Source organism: Hypomesus transpacificus, chromosome 23 (genome assembly GCF_021917145.1).
Source record: "Hypomesus transpacificus isolate Combined female chromosome 23, fHypTra1, whole genome shotgun sequence".
Taxonomy (NCBI): domain Eukaryota; kingdom Metazoa; phylum Chordata; class Actinopteri; order Osmeriformes; family Osmeridae; genus Hypomesus; species Hypomesus transpacificus.
Genome location: NC_061082.1, coordinates 21,253,609 through 21,274,411, shown reverse-complemented (window position 1 = coordinate 21,274,411; position 20,803 = coordinate 21,253,609). Strand labels below are relative to the sequence as shown.

Sequence of the window (20,803 nt, the reverse complement as noted above, 5' to 3'; positions counted from 1 at the left end):
TTGCACATTTCCTGCGAGAGCGTAATTTTAAGGATGATGATGTGAATACAGTGGGCATGTATTAGTTAAAACAATAGAGTTCATATACGTGATATAATTTCTTTATTATATATTTGTGGGACAAAGCATCAATTACATTATTAATTTCAAGCTAAAATATTAAGTTCCAGACAAAAACAAAAATCTGGCACATAAAATATATTTCTATAACTTCACTATTTCACAGTCAAAATTTGTATTTAATTTAATTATGGGGAGCCATATGTTTACAGGCATCTACCAAAGGAGTCTCCTAATATTCGAGAATCAATAAACTAACCCTATTCCACGTTGTTAAACACACCTTCTAATCTTTCTCTGTATCCCTCAGGGTTTTTTGACATTCTTGCTGAGCTTGTCACCAAGTTGTTGTATCAAATCAGCAAGTTCCTCAGTGGCCTGTGACTTCTCCTCTAAGAGCTCATAGCGTAGACTGGAAATATCCTGTTTAATCTCCTTCAGCTCACCTGGAAAGGTCAGAACAAATTCATTAGGGCTCATAAGGGCTCTTTCTGATTCTAAAGCGAAATATATCTGAAACATTCTTACCTTCGTTGATCTCATCATTCTCGCTGTCAACTTGAGCTTTGAGTACATATCTCTTTATCAGCCTCTTCATTAGTTTCTTTACACAAAAAGTAACAACACATTTACTACATCTCCATATCTATTCGACAGTCAAAACTGTGTGCATGATGAATGAAATGAATCATCTAATACTGGACACCTAAAATTAGGAGAAAGTATAGTCTACCTGGTATCGAGTGGGGTGTTGTATTGTCTTCCGTATAGCGGGGTCACCTTGTGCTCGGGCGTACTGATTAAACTGAAACAGAAACACAAGCAAGCCTTCCCGTTAGCTGAGCTGACGACCCACCAAGACCGAGAAGAATCCATACGTTTTCCCAGAAAAACACCAATTCTGTGACCTTAAATCGCATGTCAATCATGCCCATCTCTCGCTGGTTGTCGTGGTGACGTGCTTTGGCCTTGCACAGCTTCTTGAGGCAGGCCCTGGAGCGCAGGACCAAGTAGTAGAAGGATTTGGGGCTGGGGATCAGGTTGAACGGAGGGGGTAATGTCCGGCCCTCGTCAAAGTAAGAGAGCCACAGTTTAGACCGAGCGAACTTCCACTCCACGTCTGCGTCCTCCTGTTGGAAACAAGTCGAGGGGGGGGGGGGGGGAGATGAGATCAGAAACGGGAAATTGAACCCCTGTTGAGGTAATCGAGTAACAGAGTCCTGTTTTTCCTTGTTTCGTCTGTGATCTTTGCTACCAGTGATTGATTTTCAACCCTACCCCAGGTGGTTCATTGATTCTTGGGCTCACCTCAATTTCCTGGTACGAGTGGTTGATCATTGCAATCAGCATGTTTAGCAGTACGATTACCATGGTTACATTGTAGACTCCAAACAGAACATAACCGATATTCTCAATGAATTTGTGATCGTATTTCAGGACAACAGAGATAACCTCGGACAGGCCAAAGATGGACCAGAACAGAGTCTTAAAGCTCTCCTCCACCCTGTAGACACAGACAAACACAAACAGACATAAATACAGACCGACAAACATGGATTTGTGTACAAGGCAGACCCACACACAATATGGTTAAATTGTCCCAAACATTTTAAACTCACGTAGTAAAGGCAGGGTTGTACTTGGCTCCAAGGTAGTAAGAATACAGGTTGAACATTCCGATCATGAAAGCCAAGAAGACCATGATGAAGATGACCATGAATTTGAAGATGTCCTTGACCGTGCGTCCGAGGGAGATCTGCAGGGGCCCGAAGCTCTCGTTGGCGGGCAGGATGTAGGCAATGCGGGAGAAACTGAGCACCACGGCGATGGAGTACAAGCCCTCGGATATCAGCTGTGGGTCTGACGGGAGCCACCTGTTCCTGGCTGGGAAGGAAAGGAGCACAGGAATGGTTGGAGGCGTTCACATTTTATTCATTAATAAAATTATTTTGTCCGAAGCGATGTATGAATAGCGCCTTTTGGAAGTAAGGCAGAAGACTGCCAATCCGACTACTCCCAGCTGCTCACAGCTCAAGCTAACACTTACCATAGGTGAAGTAGGCTACGTCCGCAGGCAGAGAGGCTGTGCTCAGGTCTGTGTTGGGCACGTGCAGGTCCACGTACACCTGGGCCTGGGTGGCCTGCAGGAAGGCCATGAGGCGAGCTGTGAACGACGCCACGAAGATGGACAGCATGCCAAAGTCCAGAACGTTCCACAGGTGCATAGCATACTCCCGTGGACCGTCCACCCATATCTCCTTACACTCTGACCAGATCATACCTGATGACACAAACATAATTGAATGTTTACTTTTTACATAACATGTACTTTTAGGTAAAAAAAAATAAGGAAATGGAAAGTCACAACAGTGTTCTTATTTGTTATAGTTATGCATCTTTAACTTAACTAAAATGACATGGCTTTTGCTGTGGTCATTTACATTTAAGACATCATCAGCTACCCAAGGATGTCCTCTCAATTGGACAAAAGAAATACACGTCTGGACAAAAGAAAATCACACAGGTGACTCACCAAGCACCCAATTCATTATCAACATCTCCGTCCAGGAGAACTGGGTGGTTTTCACCCTGAACACCTGGTGAGGGTGGTCAGTTATGGTCTCGTTAGGAAGGTTCTTCACCCCCTCGAAGCGGTCAGACGCATTCAGCACCAGGAGTCCGAGGAAGATAGTGAACGACACTGCATGGGCCACAAACTTCATGAAGGGACTGCGGAGAATCCGACTCAGCTGTTAAAGGAAACAAAACAACGGAAGATATTGACTTGATCTTGATTACTCTCGTGAATTGAAAATTCAAACTGTCCTGTATACTGTATATACATTATTATGTTAAGCAATTAAATAAGTCAGGAGAAAACATGTGTACTGTACCTTACTACAGGGCATTATCCAGTACGCAATGGCAAGGAAAGGAAGACCAAATGTCACTCCCAAGACTATCCAGCATTTGACCCCGACAGACTGCTGCCTCAGGCCAGCCAGGTTCTCGTACCACAGGGTCAGCAGCTGCTGCTGGCAGTTAGGATGGGCCACAAACTGGAGATGAAACAGAACAACGACTAACACCAAGGTGGAAAGAGGCAAGAGGAAGGAACTGAAGTGGACCTGATTGACCGTGTGCCGTGTTGTTTTGTGTAGATATTCATACTGTGGATGAATGAGGTACGTTTCATTTTAATTATATAATGTTATATAAAAAATAAGTCACTTTAAGCATTGCAGGAAAAGTTCCATCTCGGTGGACGATACATTTTTCTGTTCTATTACAGGAGAGGAAATTGGGAGACAACAACAATCTTCAGTGTTTGACATGTTGTTCTTCGGCTTGTTTGGTGTTATTATGACACACACACACACACAACAGAGGTGTGTGCCAAAACTGCTGAACCAAGAAAGTGGACTAACCTTTTTGACCTCATACTTAATGGCCAGCTTGACCCGACTCAGGCCCGGACGGCTGGGATCTTCAGGCAGAGCTTGGTCCACGTCGCCATTCAAAATGGCCTCCACCTCCTCCGTGTCTCTGCACAAGTCCAGGACCCCAACCACAAAGTCCTTGCACTGCATAGACAGCTTCCTGTAGTCGTTCTTTACAGACACAACAGGGAGACGACAGAGTCAGAGAGCCAGAGTTTAAAGACGGGGAACCACTCAAACACCAACATGGTCTTCATGCCCCAACCACAGGTAGAAGGACATGTAAACGTTCAGTGTGTATTCTTAAGTGCGCTTCTTTCTGTAGTCTCAGACTAAAATCTTAGATGTCTGTAATTGGAAGATAAGAAAATACAAAGACGTAAATATCCCTGGGTAGTTCTTTTTCCATTAACAGCTCACCCAAACAATATTTATAGATATGGAAATCCCTGAATAGACTTGTTCTCTCTCAGTGATAAACTGTGTTCTATTTTGGTTGTTTGGCTCTTTATCTTACACAGAACAGCACATGATTTAAATGATTGACATTTTGAAATGAACATCAGACATGCTAAATACTCAACTAGTAATTAATAATTTCAACTTAATTGGACCTGTTGTGTAAACTGAGGGGAAAAAAAATCTATCCAGCAAAAACAACATAGATTATTATGTTGCAGGCAGTATTGAACATGATGAATGTTGTGCAGGACAGGCGGAAACCTAATCATTTTACACCATGTGCCGAATGACAGCTAATCACTCATTCCATTATCAGGCTGTATTATAAGCAGACTGCAATTTGGGGAAGTGGGCATATACACTCTGCCTGGCTGGATTTTTTTTTTTCAATCAAGAAAATGCTATGTTTGTCACCAAAATCCTCTCCTGGCCACACACTGTCCTCCCGCCTGTCTGTGCAGCTGTGGTCCTCACCTTGAACTCAGTCTCAATGTTAGCGAGTCGGGCCAGCTCGTTGCTGAGCTCCAGGGCAGTAAGAACTGGGTCCTCGCTGGACAGGGACAGGTAGGCGGCGCTGGCCAGGCCTTTGTAGGCGTTCATCCTGGAGCGGGAGTGGCTAAACGAATCCCTGCACTGCTTCTCCGCACACTCGTGGCACTTGCAGAAGTAGTCGTGCGGCTTCTCGATGCGCGCACCCTTCATCAGCAGCGTGTGGACGATCTCGTACTCCTGGCAGTGGGCCGCCAGGATGACGGGGGTCACGTCGTGAGAGAAGCGGGTGCCGTCTTCGTCGTAGGCGTAAAAGTCGTCGTCCCGCAGCTCCTGCTCCAGGGGGCTGAGGGTGAGACGCAGCCCGCCCCCGAACGCAGGGTGGGCTAGGATGGCCTCCACGATGCGCACGTAGCCCTTACTGATGGCCAGCAGGAGCCCGTCGCCCACTCGCGCCAGACCCTCCTTCTTCAACAGCAGCTCTGTCACCTCCAGGTGCTCGTTTCCCACAGCCAGCTGCAGTGCATTCTGGCCCATGTAGTCCACACAGTTGACGTTCAGGGTCTTGGATTCCTCCAGCATCTTGCGCACCACAGGGATGTTGCCGTACTCGGCAGCATCCAGGAAGCGCTCCTCCTCTGCGGTGAGGTTGGTGCCACGCTCGCTGAACATGTACGCTGGGCCCCGGATAGCTTGCCGGCGGGTCTTCTCCCGGAGAGTGACGCGTCTGTGGTGCATGGTTTCAACTCTGGATGGAGAGAAGACGAAAGATTGACAGTGAATGTATTTTGACAGCTATATTTACATGAAACCCTTTCATCATTTGAAAATCTCCTCACTTAACTGTTCAGTGATATGAGACATGGTGACATGGTGGTTAAAAGTTTAAGTGGAAAACAGGATGAAGTTAAGAACTTAAGATTCATGTTCCCACACCTTTAGTCTATAGTTTGGACTCTTGTATTATTATTTAGAATTCGATTTTCATTAGTTGTGAATTGTCTTTCGTAATGTGTATAATGTGAGCTTCAATATCCATTCCTATAACTGCATGTCCACTCGGTCTACCACTGTGATGCAATCAAACATAATGCCGTTAAGAGGCAGATTTAAATGATTGATAGAGGATTAAAAAGAAACTAAGTCTTAAGCCGCAAGCTAGGCTATTTCACACCTAAATCCCCAGCAAAAATGTTTGCCACCTTCTTCGAATAGCCTACAGGCAAATATGTTGACAAAGGCCGTTTTCCAATCATTTCCTCAATGTAAAAGATCGATATCAAGGTCGCACTTACGTTTTCTGAGGTGAGATGCTCGGCTGAGATTCGGAATGGACCCACTGGCTGTTGAAATTGTCATCTCCATCATCCGTGTTCCAGGGAATATGTTCTTGAGACTGAAACGCACCGTTGTGGACCCCATAAGTATTCATTGAAACGATGTGTTGTCCGCGGGGATCGGTGCGGTAGACTGCGTGATCATACCGTTCGTCCCCCGAATTTCCTCGTCGTTGTCGGTGCGAAGTATCAGGAATCGTCATGGAGCGTGCTAACGACGGTGGCGTATTACCGCAGCCAGATGTTTCTGCTGGTTGATGTTCAGTCTCCCACTCCTCAGGCGCTGTTTCATTGCAACATCGACTGGGCGAGGAGTAAACGGCAGCTGTCCTCATTGCGAATGTTGCATTTGAAATAGCCTCCGGCTATATCGTCCAGTTCACTCTGTCTTGAATCACAAGCATGAAATCATTGTGTCTGTTCTCACGGGAGAAGGCGTAACAAGTTATGAGACTCTCTCTCTCTCTCTCTCTCTCTCTCTCTCTCTCTCTCTCTCTCTCTCTCTCTCTCTCTCTCTCTCTCTCTCTCTCTCTCTCTCTCACAGGCACACACACACACTCACTCACCGAATTATATAAATTATGATCCGCCTTTTCCGGACCAGACCATCCCATGTCCCTGTAAAACATTTACATTAAAATGTGGTTTCCCAAGCACTCATCCGAAGGCAGTAGGCTATTCTGTGATAAATGAGCAACTTTGGTCTCTGCTTCCGGCTTTGATCCACTTCAAAGGAGCAAAAAGATGAGAGTTCTCTCTGCGTGCAGGTGGCTCGGACCCGGATAATTCAATGTAACTGCACACAAGACAATCTTCTAGCTAACGCAATTGTGTTTGATTGAAAGCAGTCAACCTCTACAATTCACTGTCAAGAAAGAACATACAGGACTTGCACTGCGTGAATTTCATTCAATACATGCTAACATTAAAGGCGCATTTTGTTTATTTTTACTTTGTTGCTGTTAAAAGGTCCATTGCTGTTGTTAAAGCTGATTGGTGCCAATTATATCGTTTTTTTCTTCCTTTCTCTGCACTCCTTTGCATTCTCATTCACTTGCTCCATGACACACACACACACACACACACACAAACAAACACACAATGCATTGCCCTATTCGACAGATAATGCATCCTATCTGAGTTGCTGTTAAGAAATTAAATAATTCCAAATAAATTGTGACAGCGACAGATTACTTGTTGAGTCAACTGACTCAAGACTCACTGTTTGTGCAGCACATTCATTCAGTCCAAATCCATCACTCTTAACGGACAGGCTAATTATAAACACTGTCGCGATCAACAGAATTAATGGTCAATATCACATGCTGTTAAGTCGCCTAGCCTATGGACAATGTTCAAACGGTCGTCGCTCACATGTATCGATTTTAACTTGATTAATAACATTCTGTTAAGTAAATGCGTTTCAGACAAGTAGGCCTAACCGAAAGAGAATAGGCCTTTCCTATATGTGGCATAGGCTAGCCTGCGTAAACTCATAACTATCGCACACCTTATGTAAACAAAAGAAGCACACAGGCCCGTGTTTGCCGCAATTACAATTTGTTGAGGGTTTTTATCTGCATGACCATAACGCCACGGTGTGTAATTTCCTAAATTAGCATTTAGACAGTAACCTAGGCTATAGCCTATATTAATTAACATTTTAAGTGTTTGGCCAACTGAAACGGCGACATTAACATTCTAGGCTATTCTCTAGAAATATTGCTACGGTTATGAAAGATTATGAAAAGTTAGAATCCGTTCACAAAACAGAAATTTTAATATGGGATGAACTGCCAGAAATAACCACCTCCTGTAAATGAGGTGAGGCGACAATGGATGTAGCCTAGCCTTGAAGGATTTAATCTGAGCTAAACCTCCTTTCACCTAGATTAGAATTTCTGCACCCGCCAGACTGACGGATCTGTTTGACTTCAGCAAGAATATAGGCAAAAAAATAGCAAGATAACATGGTGAATATACTTCATTTGTCCCCTGTAGCAGTGGCTTGTCCAGACTTTTTCGACTGGGGTTGCCCAAGTGGGTCACTGAATTTTGCAGGCGTGATATGAAGTATGCTACAAACACCACATCTGAATAGCATACATGTATATCTACTTTAATTACTAGCATTACAGTGTCTTACTTCTAGTAAAAGATAAATAGACCTACCAACACAACAGTGGCAAAATACAAATGTAATATAAATCTTCCATACTTTATTTTTATACTTTATCTTGTATTTATATCCTAGCATCAAATGATTCTTACTGTATATTGAGGGGGACTACTATGGGTAACCACAGTAGATTTTAGGCATCTCGCACTTTCCTAGTCAAAGTTAACAGGGGGTGCATTTCAAAGAAAGTTTAGAAAAAACATTTTCAAAATATTTAAATATATTTTCCCCCAAAAGTTTTGAAACTTTTTCTTCAATTTTTTTTTCCTCCACATCTGGACCTGATTGTTGTCCCGGTACATTTCGTGGCAAGGCCCAATGCAGCCCTGCCCTGAAAGTGCACCCTCCCCCCCTCCCTATAATTTCAGTTCTGTTTATCCTAGCATCAAATATTGTTTACTGTATATTGAGGGGACTGCTATGAGTAACCACAGCAACCACAGTAGGTTTCAGGCATCTGGCATTTTCCTAGTCAAAGTTAGCAGGGGGTACATTTCATGGCAAGGCCCAACACAGCCCTGCATATTTTGATATCTTTCATCAAGTTGAAAAAAATATTTTCGAAAGGTTCAAAACATATTTTTGAAAGAAAGTTTATAAAGAACAGGGTCAAAAGGTTTTAAAACGTTTTTGTTTACTCTTTGCTTCAAGTTGTTAGTGAGCGCGCTACTGCGAGGGGGCTTTTCCTAGCGGGGTAGATCTGGGGGCAGTAAACCGTAATCCAGAGAGACTTCTTTAAATGTGACCGACAACTCTTCTTCTACTGTTAATTGAATGGCAGCTGTTATCCAATGATAAGCACCCTGCTCAAAATCCAAACTTTCTCTGGGTTTCTGGCAGACTGGACACGACTAAGGTTGGCTACTGCGATCGTCATACAATTCCGATTAAAAGACGTGCCTGATAATGACAGGTAAAGATAGTGGGGGTGGCACCTGGGGTGGTCAATCCGAGTGGCCACTCCCTGAACACGAGGATGTCTGCAGGTACACAGTGAAACAGCCCCCTCTAGAGGATCATGTTCTGTGTATTGTATTAATTTAATGACGTAGGCCAATTACGCGCAATTTACAGTTTTGTGATGATCTAAGCCTAGTTTGTGTTAAATACTAATCTACATTTAGACTTTTTACAGATATATAAGGGCCATGTCTCCTATGAAGTGTGAATATTGATGTTTTTGAGCAGGCCTACTATATCAACGGTAATCAACCAATTAAAAACACTGGCTATCACACCTGCTTCTGTTTAGTGAATAACGAGGCGAACAGCTGGTCAGTGCGTATATCTTCCAGGAAACGCGGGAAACAGAATATCGACAAGATTTTACGTATCATGCATTCTACCACAAAGAACATCCTTTTTTATGCCTTTATTTTGCCCACTTTTGTTCTTCAGGTAAGGTTGAAAAACGTTTGACTGAACTTGCACCCAAGCAGTCATCGCCCATTCGTTGTTTTATAACTGAACGCAGAATGGGTGTGTGCGTTAATGAGCGAGTAGAAGCTCATCCATACGTTTGCCCGCAGGTCCAGTCGTGTAATGTAACAGGCCTGTGGCGAAATGAGCTAGGCTCGGCACTGCATGTCCAGGCTGTTGGTTCAGACCTGACGGGTGTGTACCAGACTAAAGTAGGGACCAGTTCGCAAGAATCAGGGCCAGACCAACGGGGCAAACTAGTGGGTGTCGTCAGCCATTACAACCAACAAACCTCTGTTGCATTCTCTGTGTTATGGGAGACCGGTAGGCACGTGCTATTTAGTTGATAATTAAATGTCTGTTGCCTGTATTTTTTACATCAAATTGTGACTGCAAACCAGAATGATGATACTAATCACTTATTTCCGGAATGGCCGTCTCAAACCTCATGTGTGAATGTGACATTCGTTCCGACTGGGAGTTCCTGGCGGGTCACAGGCTCCCGGTGTGATTTTAATTGGTTGACCATGTCTCTGGGCAGGCTCGTGCAGCTCCTGGGTAGGTCAGTGTTTCCCTCTGCCAGACGGAAAGAGAGTCCTGAAGACCCTGTGGATGCTTCGCTCTATGGCCCTGAGCCCTGCAGACAACTGGAAGAGTACCAGGTGGGCTGGATCATCATGGTGGTTCCTGTGTCTCTGCGTCGGGGGTGGAGGTTTCATCATTCATGTCGGGGACATATCACTTCCACTTAATGAAAAATCACTTCCACTTAATGAAAAATGACTAATCTGACCCCTCACTTTAAAGAGAATTTCTAATAGCTGCATCAGCAGATATATCTATATAGATATACTTATGCCCACATTTGAAAACCAGCTCTGCCCTGCTGTATTCACCTTGAGGGATGTTTTGGTTTTCAGTATTTGTTTCTCTTCCAGGATGGGGGAAGACACGTTTATCTTGGAACACTGAGCAGCTGTTCCTGAGCCAAGCCTCTGAATTGAGGCTTAACGCGGTTTAAGAGATTTGTCTATAATGTGTCAACATTACCAAATAAACGTGATTTGTAATAAACTTCAGTTATTGTAATGGTCTCTTGAGAACATGTGCTCAATGCACTGTATGACAGCCATTTGAAGGGAGACCTCTGGTGGAAGGATGTAGGAATAACAGGCAGCAGTGGGTCTGAGGGTGTCATTATGTTGACACTAGGGGGAACATGTGGAACAGCCAGACTGACATGAGTCTGTTCTTTAAAAGGGCCTAGACCAGCCTGAAGTATTGAATCTGCTGAAATGAGGCATTTACAGAGAAGGAAATCTCAGTACTATGTTAATGTGAGGTTCCTAAATGTGTGCTTCAAGTGTATTGAGTTCCTATCCACCACAACTATTCTAATACTTGCCTGAGTCAAGTGGGAATCCTGATCTTAATTGCATGGATCATGTTAAATGATAGTCCCACCTGTGATCAGAGACAATTTCTCAACTGGTGAAAATATAAAATACAGATGTCTGCCAAAGCAATTGACTTTAGCTGACCTATATCCCAGCTAAAATCATTACTTCTAATTAATTTTTCATCAATGTTAACTCAGACATGGGACAACATGTCAGTCATCTCTGTCTTCAATTCAGAGTAACTTGACATTTAACAGCCTTGTCCCTAGTCCTCCACCTCATGTATTCTCTCCATATCCTTCCATCCTCTTTCTCCTTTCCTCGTCTCTCCGCTCTTTTTTCCTTATCCTCCCTCCCTCCCTCCCTCCCTCCCTCTCCCCACCCCACCCCCACAGCTCTCTTCTGTCGCTCTCCTCCTCCCAGTTCCAGGGTAGTCATTTGGGACCTGTCAGCTCTGTTTTGTGCTCCGTTGCTCCAGTGCCACTGGTCCCAAATCCTTCACTGCAGCTTTCAGTTCTGGAGGCCGTCCAGATGTCAAGCTCGCTGTTTGTCAGCAGAAACGTGTGCCTTGCTCCTCAGGCGTCTATAGTCTGATCTTGATCTGCCTTGAACTCTTCTCCTTGTGTCAGAAAGAAAGAAAAAGTAACATGAGAAAGTCAGCTGAACAGCCTTTTTTTAAACTATTTTTCAGACTGGCTTCTACTTCTCCAGTAGATCTAAAGTTGACGGTTGACGGTTCTTTCTCCTCCACTCCTACCAACGTTCCATCGCTAAAATGTAAGTACAAATCGAAACACTAGAGGTCAGTGTGTATCCACGTTAGCCTGGGGTGATTCGTAGCTCCAATCCCCTCATTTTTTCACAAGTTAAATTTATTACAGATACATTAGAAAGACGCCCTCCGCAAATCCCCCGTGGACAGAGCTGTTATTAGCATCAAAAGGGGTTACTGATCGAAACATTTATGAATATTTAACAATTCATCGAGAAGCTCTCACAGGATTGTCACGTCGTCCCTTTCAAACGTATTAGAACAGGGGGTGAAACCGACAACCCCACACATTCAGCAGATTACCTGATTTACATATCATAGGGAGAAATGTGGGATTTGAAAGTAGATCCAAGTACATTTCTTCTCACAGCTTCCCCATCCAGTGTCTCCAGTGCTCGGAAATAGCCCCCTTCTTAGCTTTCTCATTCGAGTGAACAAAACGGGAGCTTCTGTGGTTGGAGGCTCAGAATTGAAACTCTTTGATTTATCTTGGAGTGACATATGGTCTGTTTCTGGGCTCTGATGACACTGCATAGAGATTACGATTCAGACTCATCTTTAGCAGTGCTCAGTCCAGATAACACTCTTGGAGAATGCTAAGCATCTCGTTTGTAGGATTTAAAGTTTGAAATACCAAATATCGGAGATAGTTGGTGATGACTCGTGATTTACTGCTAGATCCTAAATGTCACTGCTGAAGTGTGTGTTTGTGTGCGTGTGTGTGCGTGCGCATGGCTGGCTAACAAGCCCGAGCTACTTCTCGTTGGAGCCTGTCGATATTTCCAGTTGAGAACTGTAGTCCTTTTTGTTTTGTTCTCTTTCTGTCCTTCTTTCGCCCCATATTCACTTCTTTCTCATGCACAGTACTTATGTGCACTTCCCCCCCCCCCCACACACACACACACTCTGCTGGCTTATAGTGCTCCACAACCTGTGTGATAAAAGAAGTATCCTTAAATTGTGAGCTTGCTGATAAAAGGTCCACCTTCTCTATTCACCTAATGGGGGGAATCAAAAGCACAGGGAGAAAGAGTGAAAGAGAGTTGAATCAATCAAAGGCACTTCTTATGATTTGGCTCTATTACAGAGATGACAGGGTGAAAGCCAGTTACATGGCTAGCTCAATTTGACTCACTCCCAGCTATCTAGCATGCTCGTATTTCTGCTATCTTCTCTCTTTCGCAGAGAAGGGGAAGAGAGCAATCCCTGTGAAATCGATGAGTCCTGCCCCAGTGTGGCCTAGAAACAGGGCAGTGTGTGCAAGCGTTAGTACCCTAAACATATACACCATTAAAAACCACAATACGGTATACCACTGAAACACGACATCCTGGAGAACTTCCTGGTTGAAACAGCTTTGCAAGACCTGCTATATGATCCATTCTCACATGGCATTCGTAAACGAAACTGAATATGTAAACACTAAATATTGCAAAATCTTTTGAAAATATTCCGAATGCCCATTATATATGCTTACATATGAAACTCAATAACAACAATAACATATAGAAACGGTTGTACACAGTAAAACTAACTCTATAGAGGCCCACATCCCATTGTCATGCCCCCAGAGCAGCCTACATCTTCCCTGGACACGTTTGGCTGTGTGGAAGTGGCTATGACACCTCTCTCCAACAGTTCCTTCTCTGGCCTGTCCTTTTCTCATCAATATTTCAGGCCGCGATATTACTAATGCATCCGTGATTTATTACAACCATCTCATTTCTCACGACTGACTACGAGGAGGAGTACATTATTATGGCAAATTAATAGTTTAATATTAAACTAGCAATTTAAAACACAAAGGAACTCATCAAGTCTGTGCGATTCTCTCTAGCCCCTACCAAGCTGAGAAGTAGCAAGGACGTGAGTGATTTGCCAACACTCGTTTTGAGAGATGTAATTACAAAACTTTTCCAGTTAACCCATATTTGTAATGACAGGGATGACTGCGAAATGTAACAATGAAGAAGGATTTTATTTGAAAATAGTTTTCTGAAAGAATGCAACATTATCACTGAAGCATGCACCGTGTTCATTTTGGCATTCCAACAGAAGTGTCAAAGTCAAAACACAGAATAATTGAGTAATTTAGTGTTTGTAGTTGCCTGAAATATGAAAATTAATCATTTTGTTTACCACCTCTGAGTTAGGAAGAACAATGTTAGGCTTTCCACTTATTACTTTAAATGTTAACCTTAGTGCGTAGGTGTGTGTGTCTGCTTATGTGTGTGTGTGTCTGCTTATGTGTGTGAGTTGTTTGTGTGTGTGTGAGAGATGAGGATCAGTTGCTTGGGGCATGTGTCAACGTCTTAAAGTGTCCATCTAAACTTGTTTTTCAGTGTGATACCAGCACTTTGAAGATACTGCGGGTGTTTGTTGACTGTGTGACAGACTCTATGACCATGGGAGTGGGTGGTATCTATTGTCTGTGTGTGGCTGCTACTAGCTTGAATCTCGCCCAGACAGTCCCCCCCCCCCCCCTCTCTCTTTAAACGCTTGAAGGCCAGTCTTTTGTGTCAAGACTTTCATGTCTTGAACGTTTTTTTCTTAAAAAAAAAAAAAGTTGTCCTTTTTTTGTTGTTGCTCTCCCTGAGAAAAACACTTGATTTTCCTGCCTTGTCACTCCTCATTCAGCCATGCCCAGTTCTGTCTATCTCCCTCGCTTGTTATTTCATTCTCAGAGGGAGGTACATCATGATCATACTCATTATGCTTTGAAAGTTAATTGAAAATTGATTCACCAAATGAGGGGGCTTATAAATAAGATGCTAGCATGCTATCTAAGGGCTCCGGAAAAATGATGGCATTATATTGGACACCCGTAGAGGGCTGTTTCAGATCAGACAGTGGGGTTCTGCTTCTCTGGGAAAGATGCTCCAGCGAGGCTTGGTTTCGGCTGTGGGGGATGGACGTTGGAGAGGGGATCATTTCCATAGACCGTGAAGAGGAGAGGATAATAAGGTGAAGAGAGAGAACCAGAGGATGAGCTGACAACATGAGGAGAAGGAAACTGACAGTGGTGGTGGTGAGGGGGGGGGGGGGGTTCGGATTGAGTGCTGCTATGCAAAGGGGAGGTTGATTGTGGCAGACTGAGATGGAGGAGTATTGGAACAGTTTAAGGTGGTTTGCGAGTGGTCAAGGAAGGTCAGTAAATCAATGATGGTGGTCGGTAGGGACACAGTGAGAGAATTGATGTCAGTGGTGTGTGAACTGGCGATGGGAAATAAATAGAGATGGAGACAGAGTTGGTGGAAATAATGGTGGTGATGTTGATGGGCGGGATTTAAAAGCTTGGGGAATTAATGTTCTTCCCACATACAGCCTTGTTCTCAAGCCATGTGAGATGGCATGGTATTATACCACTACCAGCCTACAGAGGGCACTGTGACATTGCACTGACTTCCAGACCGTTGAGGTTTTAGTATCTCTGCAGTTGAATACAAGCAGGCAGACCAAACATGATTTCAATTTAGTTTAGTGATAACAACTTCATTCTGCTACTAAAACTAGAAAATTAATGTTTGTTTATGAAGCATTTGTAGTGCTAATTCAGTTATTCTTGTAATCCTAACATGACTTGCTACCGCCCACAGATAGTAAGAATCTGCATGGTAATCCTTTCTAAGAAAAACCACAAATTCACAATCATAATCTAATTAGAGTCCTCTTTCAGGAAGCAGGAAAGCATTTAATGTGTTTTCATTTTGAGTCATTTCACACTCGATTCAATGCTGGTGAGCGTCACTGTACAGACTTGGTGTGTTTCAGTAAATAGACATGCACACTTTGTACGGTATCCCTCCGTAAGGAGTTCAACCACAGGTTGGTATTGATTTATGAGCTAATTAAACAGCAACCAGAGACTTAGACTCGGTGTAAGAAATTAAATTATAAAACGTCTCCCCATCCAAATGTAAAATCTTACACAAAACCATACTTTAATGTGAGAAATTCCACACACACCACCTACACGCACACCTCCACACACGCAAACACACCTCCACACGCGCGCAAACACACCTCCACCCCACCGGAACATTTTTTAAAAAGCCTGTGAACGATAACTCAGCAGATAGTCTCGTTACCGCTGACCTTGTATGTTTGTCTCTCATTAAACTTGTTTTGTTGGGACCTATGTGATGTGTATCAGGGCCCCTAAGGACCCCAAAGGCCCAGCAGAGAGGAAGGGGGCCGGTACCTCAGCCTTTGGATCCAGCCTGCTGATGACATGTCACAGTAACACAAGCTCTCCTCCCCACCCTCATGGCATGCTACCTACTGGCTGCATTCCTTAGCAACACATCTGATGACATCGCCCAGTAACCCAACACACCCTTACTTGTTTGTTTTGTTGTCGTTTGTTTTTTGTTTTTGTCTTTTTTTCGTGTATGTTTTTTTTCTTGTTTTTTAACGGGCGGTGGGGGTTGGGGTAGCAGTGTGTGAGGGTCGGTGCTTAGTCTCATGTGATGCAACTCACAGCAATGAATTAAACCCTTTCGGGAAAAAAACACAAATAATCAAGAGAAATCCCTAAAGTCCTATGTCAAGATCGCTCTTTATTAACAGCTCAGCAGCTACAGATAGTACGTTCTCCTCTTCTTTCCTGTTTCAATAAGCCCAAGGTTATAGTGTCGGCCTCTTATGGTTTAAGATGTGCATTTCAATATGTAGAAGTTGACGGAAATGGCAGTGCTTCTCAACGTCTTAACATTTCATGCGTGTAGTCCTTTTAGCTGTGTGGAATATGCACAAGGGCTTTTGAGTTCCTTCTCTGTGCGCCCACGGCATATCACCTTGTTCAGAGACACCAGTGGCCTCTTCAGTTATAACTGTGCTGGGTGTTTCTTGTTACATTAAATGGTAGACCATATTCTACAGATGGTAGATTCTATCTTCAACCCAGAGCTGCAAAATAAAGCTCTCACACTTTACAATGAATGTCTCAAGTGGCATGATATTAATGTAGCACACCACAGCAATATGATATGTTGTTCATCACATTGGTTGTGACACATCACAACAGCACACAGGTAGGAACCGTCTCCAAGGTAACCGGCGCTGTGATGTAACTCAAATGTGACATGTTAGCAGGCAGACCACAACTCTACCCTCTCCAGTGAATTCATTTCCTATGGAAGTTGACTGGGTTACAGCTTGTCCATGATCACAGTGACCTGAACATGATCTTCACACGTCCGCAAAATGCAATTCCGGTTGGTAGTTCTGTTGATAAAGATCAAGATGGTGCCTGGCCTCAGCGCATGGTTACATTAACATGTAGTCATTTAGCAGACGCTCTTATCCAGAGCGACTTACAGTAAGTACAGGGACATTCCCCCCGAGGCAAGTAGGGTGAAGTGCCTTGCCCAAGGACACAACGTCATTTGGGAAGGCGGGGAATCGATCCGACAACCTTCTGATTACTAGCCCGACTCCCTCACTGTTCAGCCATCTGACTCCCATCTGACTCCTCCATGGTTGAGAATAAATAGTTGGTGTGGTTCTGCTGATACTTTAAGGGCTATGGTTCATTTGTTAACATTGCGCATGTTTCACTGGGACAACGGTCAATCCTGTCAGATTAAGGACTGTCCTTAGCCAGCTCTGGACACCTGGACTGGGATGAGTGCTGTGTCTACGTCCAGTGAATGCAGAAACTTCAAAGCACACGTGATCTCATGCGTTTCTTAGAGGCAGGCATCCTGTCAGTAAAAGTAGCTTACTTCTCTTCCACAGTTACGCTGTCTAAATGTCCCAATTGGAGAAAATGTATTTAAAGGACAGAAAGGAAAAATAAAACTGAGATTGTTACACATATGTCTGTGATCCAAGCATCTGGAATTTGTCTAAGAAATCTACCCACAATGCACCACGACATCAGGAGGTTCCTGGAGGAACCGAGCGAACGTGAGCAGGTCCAAGCTTTAGTGCATGCTCTCCTCTTGGCAGGTTAGTCAGTGCTGGACTGAGCCAGCTGCACTATATGCTGATTAAGTCAATTAAGCTGCCCTGGACTGATATGGGGAATTGTTCATCTTTTTGGGTCCCTGACAAAAAATTCAAGTTTCAGAAGTTTGCTGATACTGGAGGAAAAACACCATAGTAACGCTTAAAAATCGGATTGCTGTTGTTTTCCATCACTGCTGTCATTTTGATTTATTTCAGGGTTTGGCTTCAGTACATAGCCCTACAGGAAATACTTACTCTACCTCATTGTACCTTTACAATCACGTTCTTCCTTGTGTGTTGGATTCTACCCAACATTTGGCAGTGCTTAATTCATCTATACAACAGAGGGAAAGCAGAAGGAAGCAGCGAGAAATCACACATGTTCTCTTCGACTTCCTTCCTTCCTGAAACTCACACAGTATGTGTTGACGTGTGCAGGCAGACCACACTTTGGGCTTTGGATAAAAATAGTTGAACAAAGATTCAAACACATGCAATGTTGTTTCTAAATCGGAATACTTTGAAGTGATGTGAAATATAGGCAGCTGGCCGCTCATGATTCTTTTTTAATTCTCTTTTTACTTTGGAGTTTATGGTTGTATTTTGTTGAGTTTTAACTTTAAATTAGTAAAACTATTGTTGCCCCTTTGACCCTATGAAAAATGTATGTAAACCTATACTTTTTTATTTATTGTTGAATTTCAACTTTAAACCATGAAACTACAGGTATATTAAAATGACTTTGACCTTCTCCTCTTCACAATTTCTAGAGACCAATCGAACCATATCCTAGTCTAACCCTTTAACATGACCTGTATGCGCTACTGTTCTTATCAACAATAAACTAAATATAACAGGTGGTTGAAATTCAGTTGGTGTATCCCCTGTCTTTACAGAAAAGGAGGAATATAAAGCTAGATTGGATTAGTTTCCTCCTTTAGCTATCATCACTGGGAAATTTAAGATGGTGGGGAATCATTTCAAACATTTAGAGGAGCGAGTGTTCAACTGAAATACCTATTAATCTTAAGGACTTGGGCCTTGCAGATGAATCGCAATGTCAGTTATGTATGCAGGCTACCATGGAATCATTAGCCACAACAGTCCCCGGAGCTAGCATGTGCAAGGAGCCTAATCAGTAACTGTAATGGACGTTTATGGTCTGTAATGGACACACTTCATAACTGTCACTCTCTCGTGATATGGTGAAGGGGTTGTAAAGCCTGGGAGACCGAACGCAGAGCGTTATATAAAAACATGCCATGAGCTTGGATGATGCGTGGGTGAAAGAGAATAAGTCTTACATGATTCAGAATCCTTACGTGTTCGTTTCCATCCGAGCGCGCATACATGATCTGAATATGCACGGGGCCGAAAGACGTCTAAATCTTGTGTTTGAAGAATACCAGGGATTTTCACCGTCAAATAACCAAACCAAATTTTTCTAAAGTACAAATGCCTGCCTATTCTTACTCTTACTGAAGCGGAGTGAGTTGCTGATAATTAGAGGAACTTTATAAGCAGCGTTCCCAGGCGGGTGTAAGGGTAAGAGTACCTGTGTTAGATGTGTCATCTTTATTAGCCAGAGCATGGTAAGCCCAGCTCTCCATTCACTAATCCTCAGCTAAAGAAACAGCTTTCAAGGAATTAACATCAAAAGTAAAGCCTTGCATGTCTGCAGGGGAGCTTTCACCAACGGCAGCTTCAACTATCTCCCAAGTATTTTCAGGGGCTCAGGGATAAAGTGGAAGTTAAACTTAACTTGCTCTGTGTTCCTCCGTAAGTCTTTGACCTTGTTCTCAGGTCCCCAAATAATCCCCTCTCAGATGTGCCTGGATCGGGGCAGAGTTTGGGCAGATTCAGAGGGGTGGAGCTGGAGGGAGCAGGGATGTTTCCTCAGGGTAGGAAACCCCTGTATCTTCCCCTCCGCCTTGTACAGCTTAATCCTGCCTATGATCAGTGGGCTGGGTCACTCGCAGTTGAAATCATGGATTTACTGTATACACAGACATGATATCAAAGTCCTCAACCCCCCCCCCCCCCCCCCCCTCCCTCCCACCTCTGTCAAGAACTAAGATGGAGGCCTGGTTCATTTGCGTGGGTCTTTGATATAGTATGTAGCTGGCACGCTGCCAATCATCCCAAACCCTCTCCTCCCTCAACCCCCCCCCCCCCTCCGGTGGGGTGATCTATTTAACCACATGAAGCACATGAACGCCTAGATTGCAAGAGAGCGAGTGGAGAAAAAACATGAACACATCAAACCACATTCAAGTGGATCCCCTTGTTCAGTCAGCAGCGAATCCCGTCAGGATCTAGTCCTCGACTCTTTTCATTGGCTCGGCTCATGAAGGAAACGCGTTGGTCCTGCTGTCAGAGTGTGGGACAGGTGTGTGATCTAGAGGAAGGTGAAACGTGATTATTGTCATCTGTTTGAGGCTTAGTCTAAAACGAGGGCGAGGTGGCTCTGCTTTGTAGCTCAGACGTCAAACAGCATCTCTGTGTTCCCTAGGGCAACAACAAATACCCCCAAGTAAAATGAATGGCAGTTCTACCTTAGGTTACCACTCCCATCAGGCGAATAGCAGAGCCACACTTCTTTTGTCCTGTCTACCGGCGCTCGATGACAAAGGAGTGCTAGGGGACGCGTTGTCACAAGTTGTCACGTGTCACACGGTAGGATCTAAGGGCCGAAAAGGAAACAGGCCACTTATTCCCCTGCACCTGACTCCGACTTTGACAAACTAGAACTTAAAAGCTTGTGACAAGAGGAGGAAGAGGAAGGCTGAAGAATAATTGCAGGTGTTCGGCGGAGGACACGCGCTCCTTCGATCGTGAATTTAAAAGTGACACATTTATAATGAACCCCAGTAACCTGCTAATATATTTGAAAAACAGACCATTATTTTTGGAAATTTAATTTTCAATTTTCATTGTATCTCAGTACAGGTCTTGATAGGAAAAGGAATACCTGACTGCAACAGTCTGCTGGATGTCCAACAAAGTAATTAGTTGAAGAGAACCGTGCACAGGTTTTACATCAGGTTCCGGGGGACCGGAGGGTTATGTGTGTGTGTTGCGGTTCTTTATAGTAACACTGTCAGTCCTCACAGATACTGAATTTCTGCTTGAGAGACACTCAGTGCTCCAGCTCTATATCACTGTAATTGATGCCCAGAGGAACTGATATTGAACAAGTTTCACCCCATTCAACCAGACAATGCTTTGAATGCTCATTCAGCAGTGAGTTAGTTAGTTACCGAACCTAAACATTCCTTCTTAGTCTTGAACGT

At 43.8% G+C, this 20,803-nt stretch overlaps 2 protein-coding genes across 3 annotated transcripts; one reads left to right on the top strand and one right to left on the bottom strand.

The window, feature by feature from the left end:
• Window positions 1–85: 85 nt before the first annotated feature.
• On the bottom strand, window positions 86–6,526 carry LOC124485311 (short transient receptor potential channel 7-like). 2 transcript variants are annotated; one of them, XM_047046834.1, is made up of 13 exons: window positions 6,355–6,526; window positions 5,747–6,176; window positions 4,437–5,199; window positions 3,489–3,671; window positions 2,955–3,119; window positions 2,594–2,810; window positions 2,108–2,341; window positions 1,680–1,944; window positions 1,369–1,564; window positions 969–1,190; window positions 794–865; window positions 589–664; window positions 86–506 (listed from the first exon to the last, which is right to left on the bottom strand). In XM_047046834.1, the coding sequence occupies exons 2-13, from the start codon at window positions 6,121–6,123 to the stop codon at window positions 367–369; spliced, it is 2,910 nt and encodes a 969-aa protein (XP_046902790.1). In that variant the 5' UTR covers window positions 6,124–6,176; window positions 6,355–6,526; the 3' UTR covers window positions 86–366. The 2 variants fall into 2 exon arrangements, with proteins under 2 accessions (XP_046902790.1, XP_046902791.1); XM_047046835.1 differs by having other exon boundaries at window positions 5,747–6,172.
• Window positions 6,527–9,219: 2,693 nt separating this feature from the next.
• On the top strand, window positions 9,220–10,517 carry avd (avidin). The gene is made up of 4 exons (XM_047047800.1): window positions 9,220–9,365; window positions 9,497–9,710; window positions 9,928–10,048; window positions 10,325–10,517. The coding sequence occupies exons 1-4, from the start codon at window positions 9,303–9,305 to the stop codon at window positions 10,356–10,358; spliced, it is 432 nt and encodes a 143-aa protein (XP_046903756.1). The 5' UTR covers window positions 9,220–9,302; the 3' UTR covers window positions 10,359–10,517.
• The last annotated feature ends 10,286 nt before the right edge of the window (window positions 10,518–20,803 follow it).

What these genes read in the sequence shown, in the direction of transcription:
- LOC124485311 (XM_047046834.1), bottom strand. Translation starts at nt 6,123, where the DNA reads ATGAGGACAGCTGCCGTTTACTCCTCGCCCAGTCGATGTTGCAATGAA. An exon ending in TTAAGTATGAGGTCAAAAAG is followed by an intron (nt 3,120 to 3,488) that starts GTTAGTCCACTT and finishes TTTCATCTCCAG; the next exon opens with TTTGTGGCCCATCCTAACTG. An exon ending in ACTCGTACCAGGAAATTGAG is followed by an intron (nt 1,191 to 1,368) that starts GTGAGCCCAAGA and finishes TGTTTCCAACAG; the next exon opens with GAGGACGCAGACGTGGAGTG.
- avd (XM_047047800.1), top strand. Translation starts at nt 9,303, where the DNA reads ATGCATTCTACCACAAAGAACATCCTTTTTTATGCCTTTATTTTGCCC. An exon ending in TGCCCACTTTTGTTCTTCAG is followed by an intron (nt 9,366 to 9,496) that starts GTAAGGTTGAAA and finishes GTTTGCCCGCAG; the next exon opens with GTCCAGTCGTGTAATGTAAC. An exon ending in GACAACTGGAAGAGTACCAG is followed by an intron (nt 10,049 to 10,324) that starts GTGGGCTGGATC and finishes TTTCTCTTCCAG; the next exon opens with GATGGGGGAAGACACGTTTA.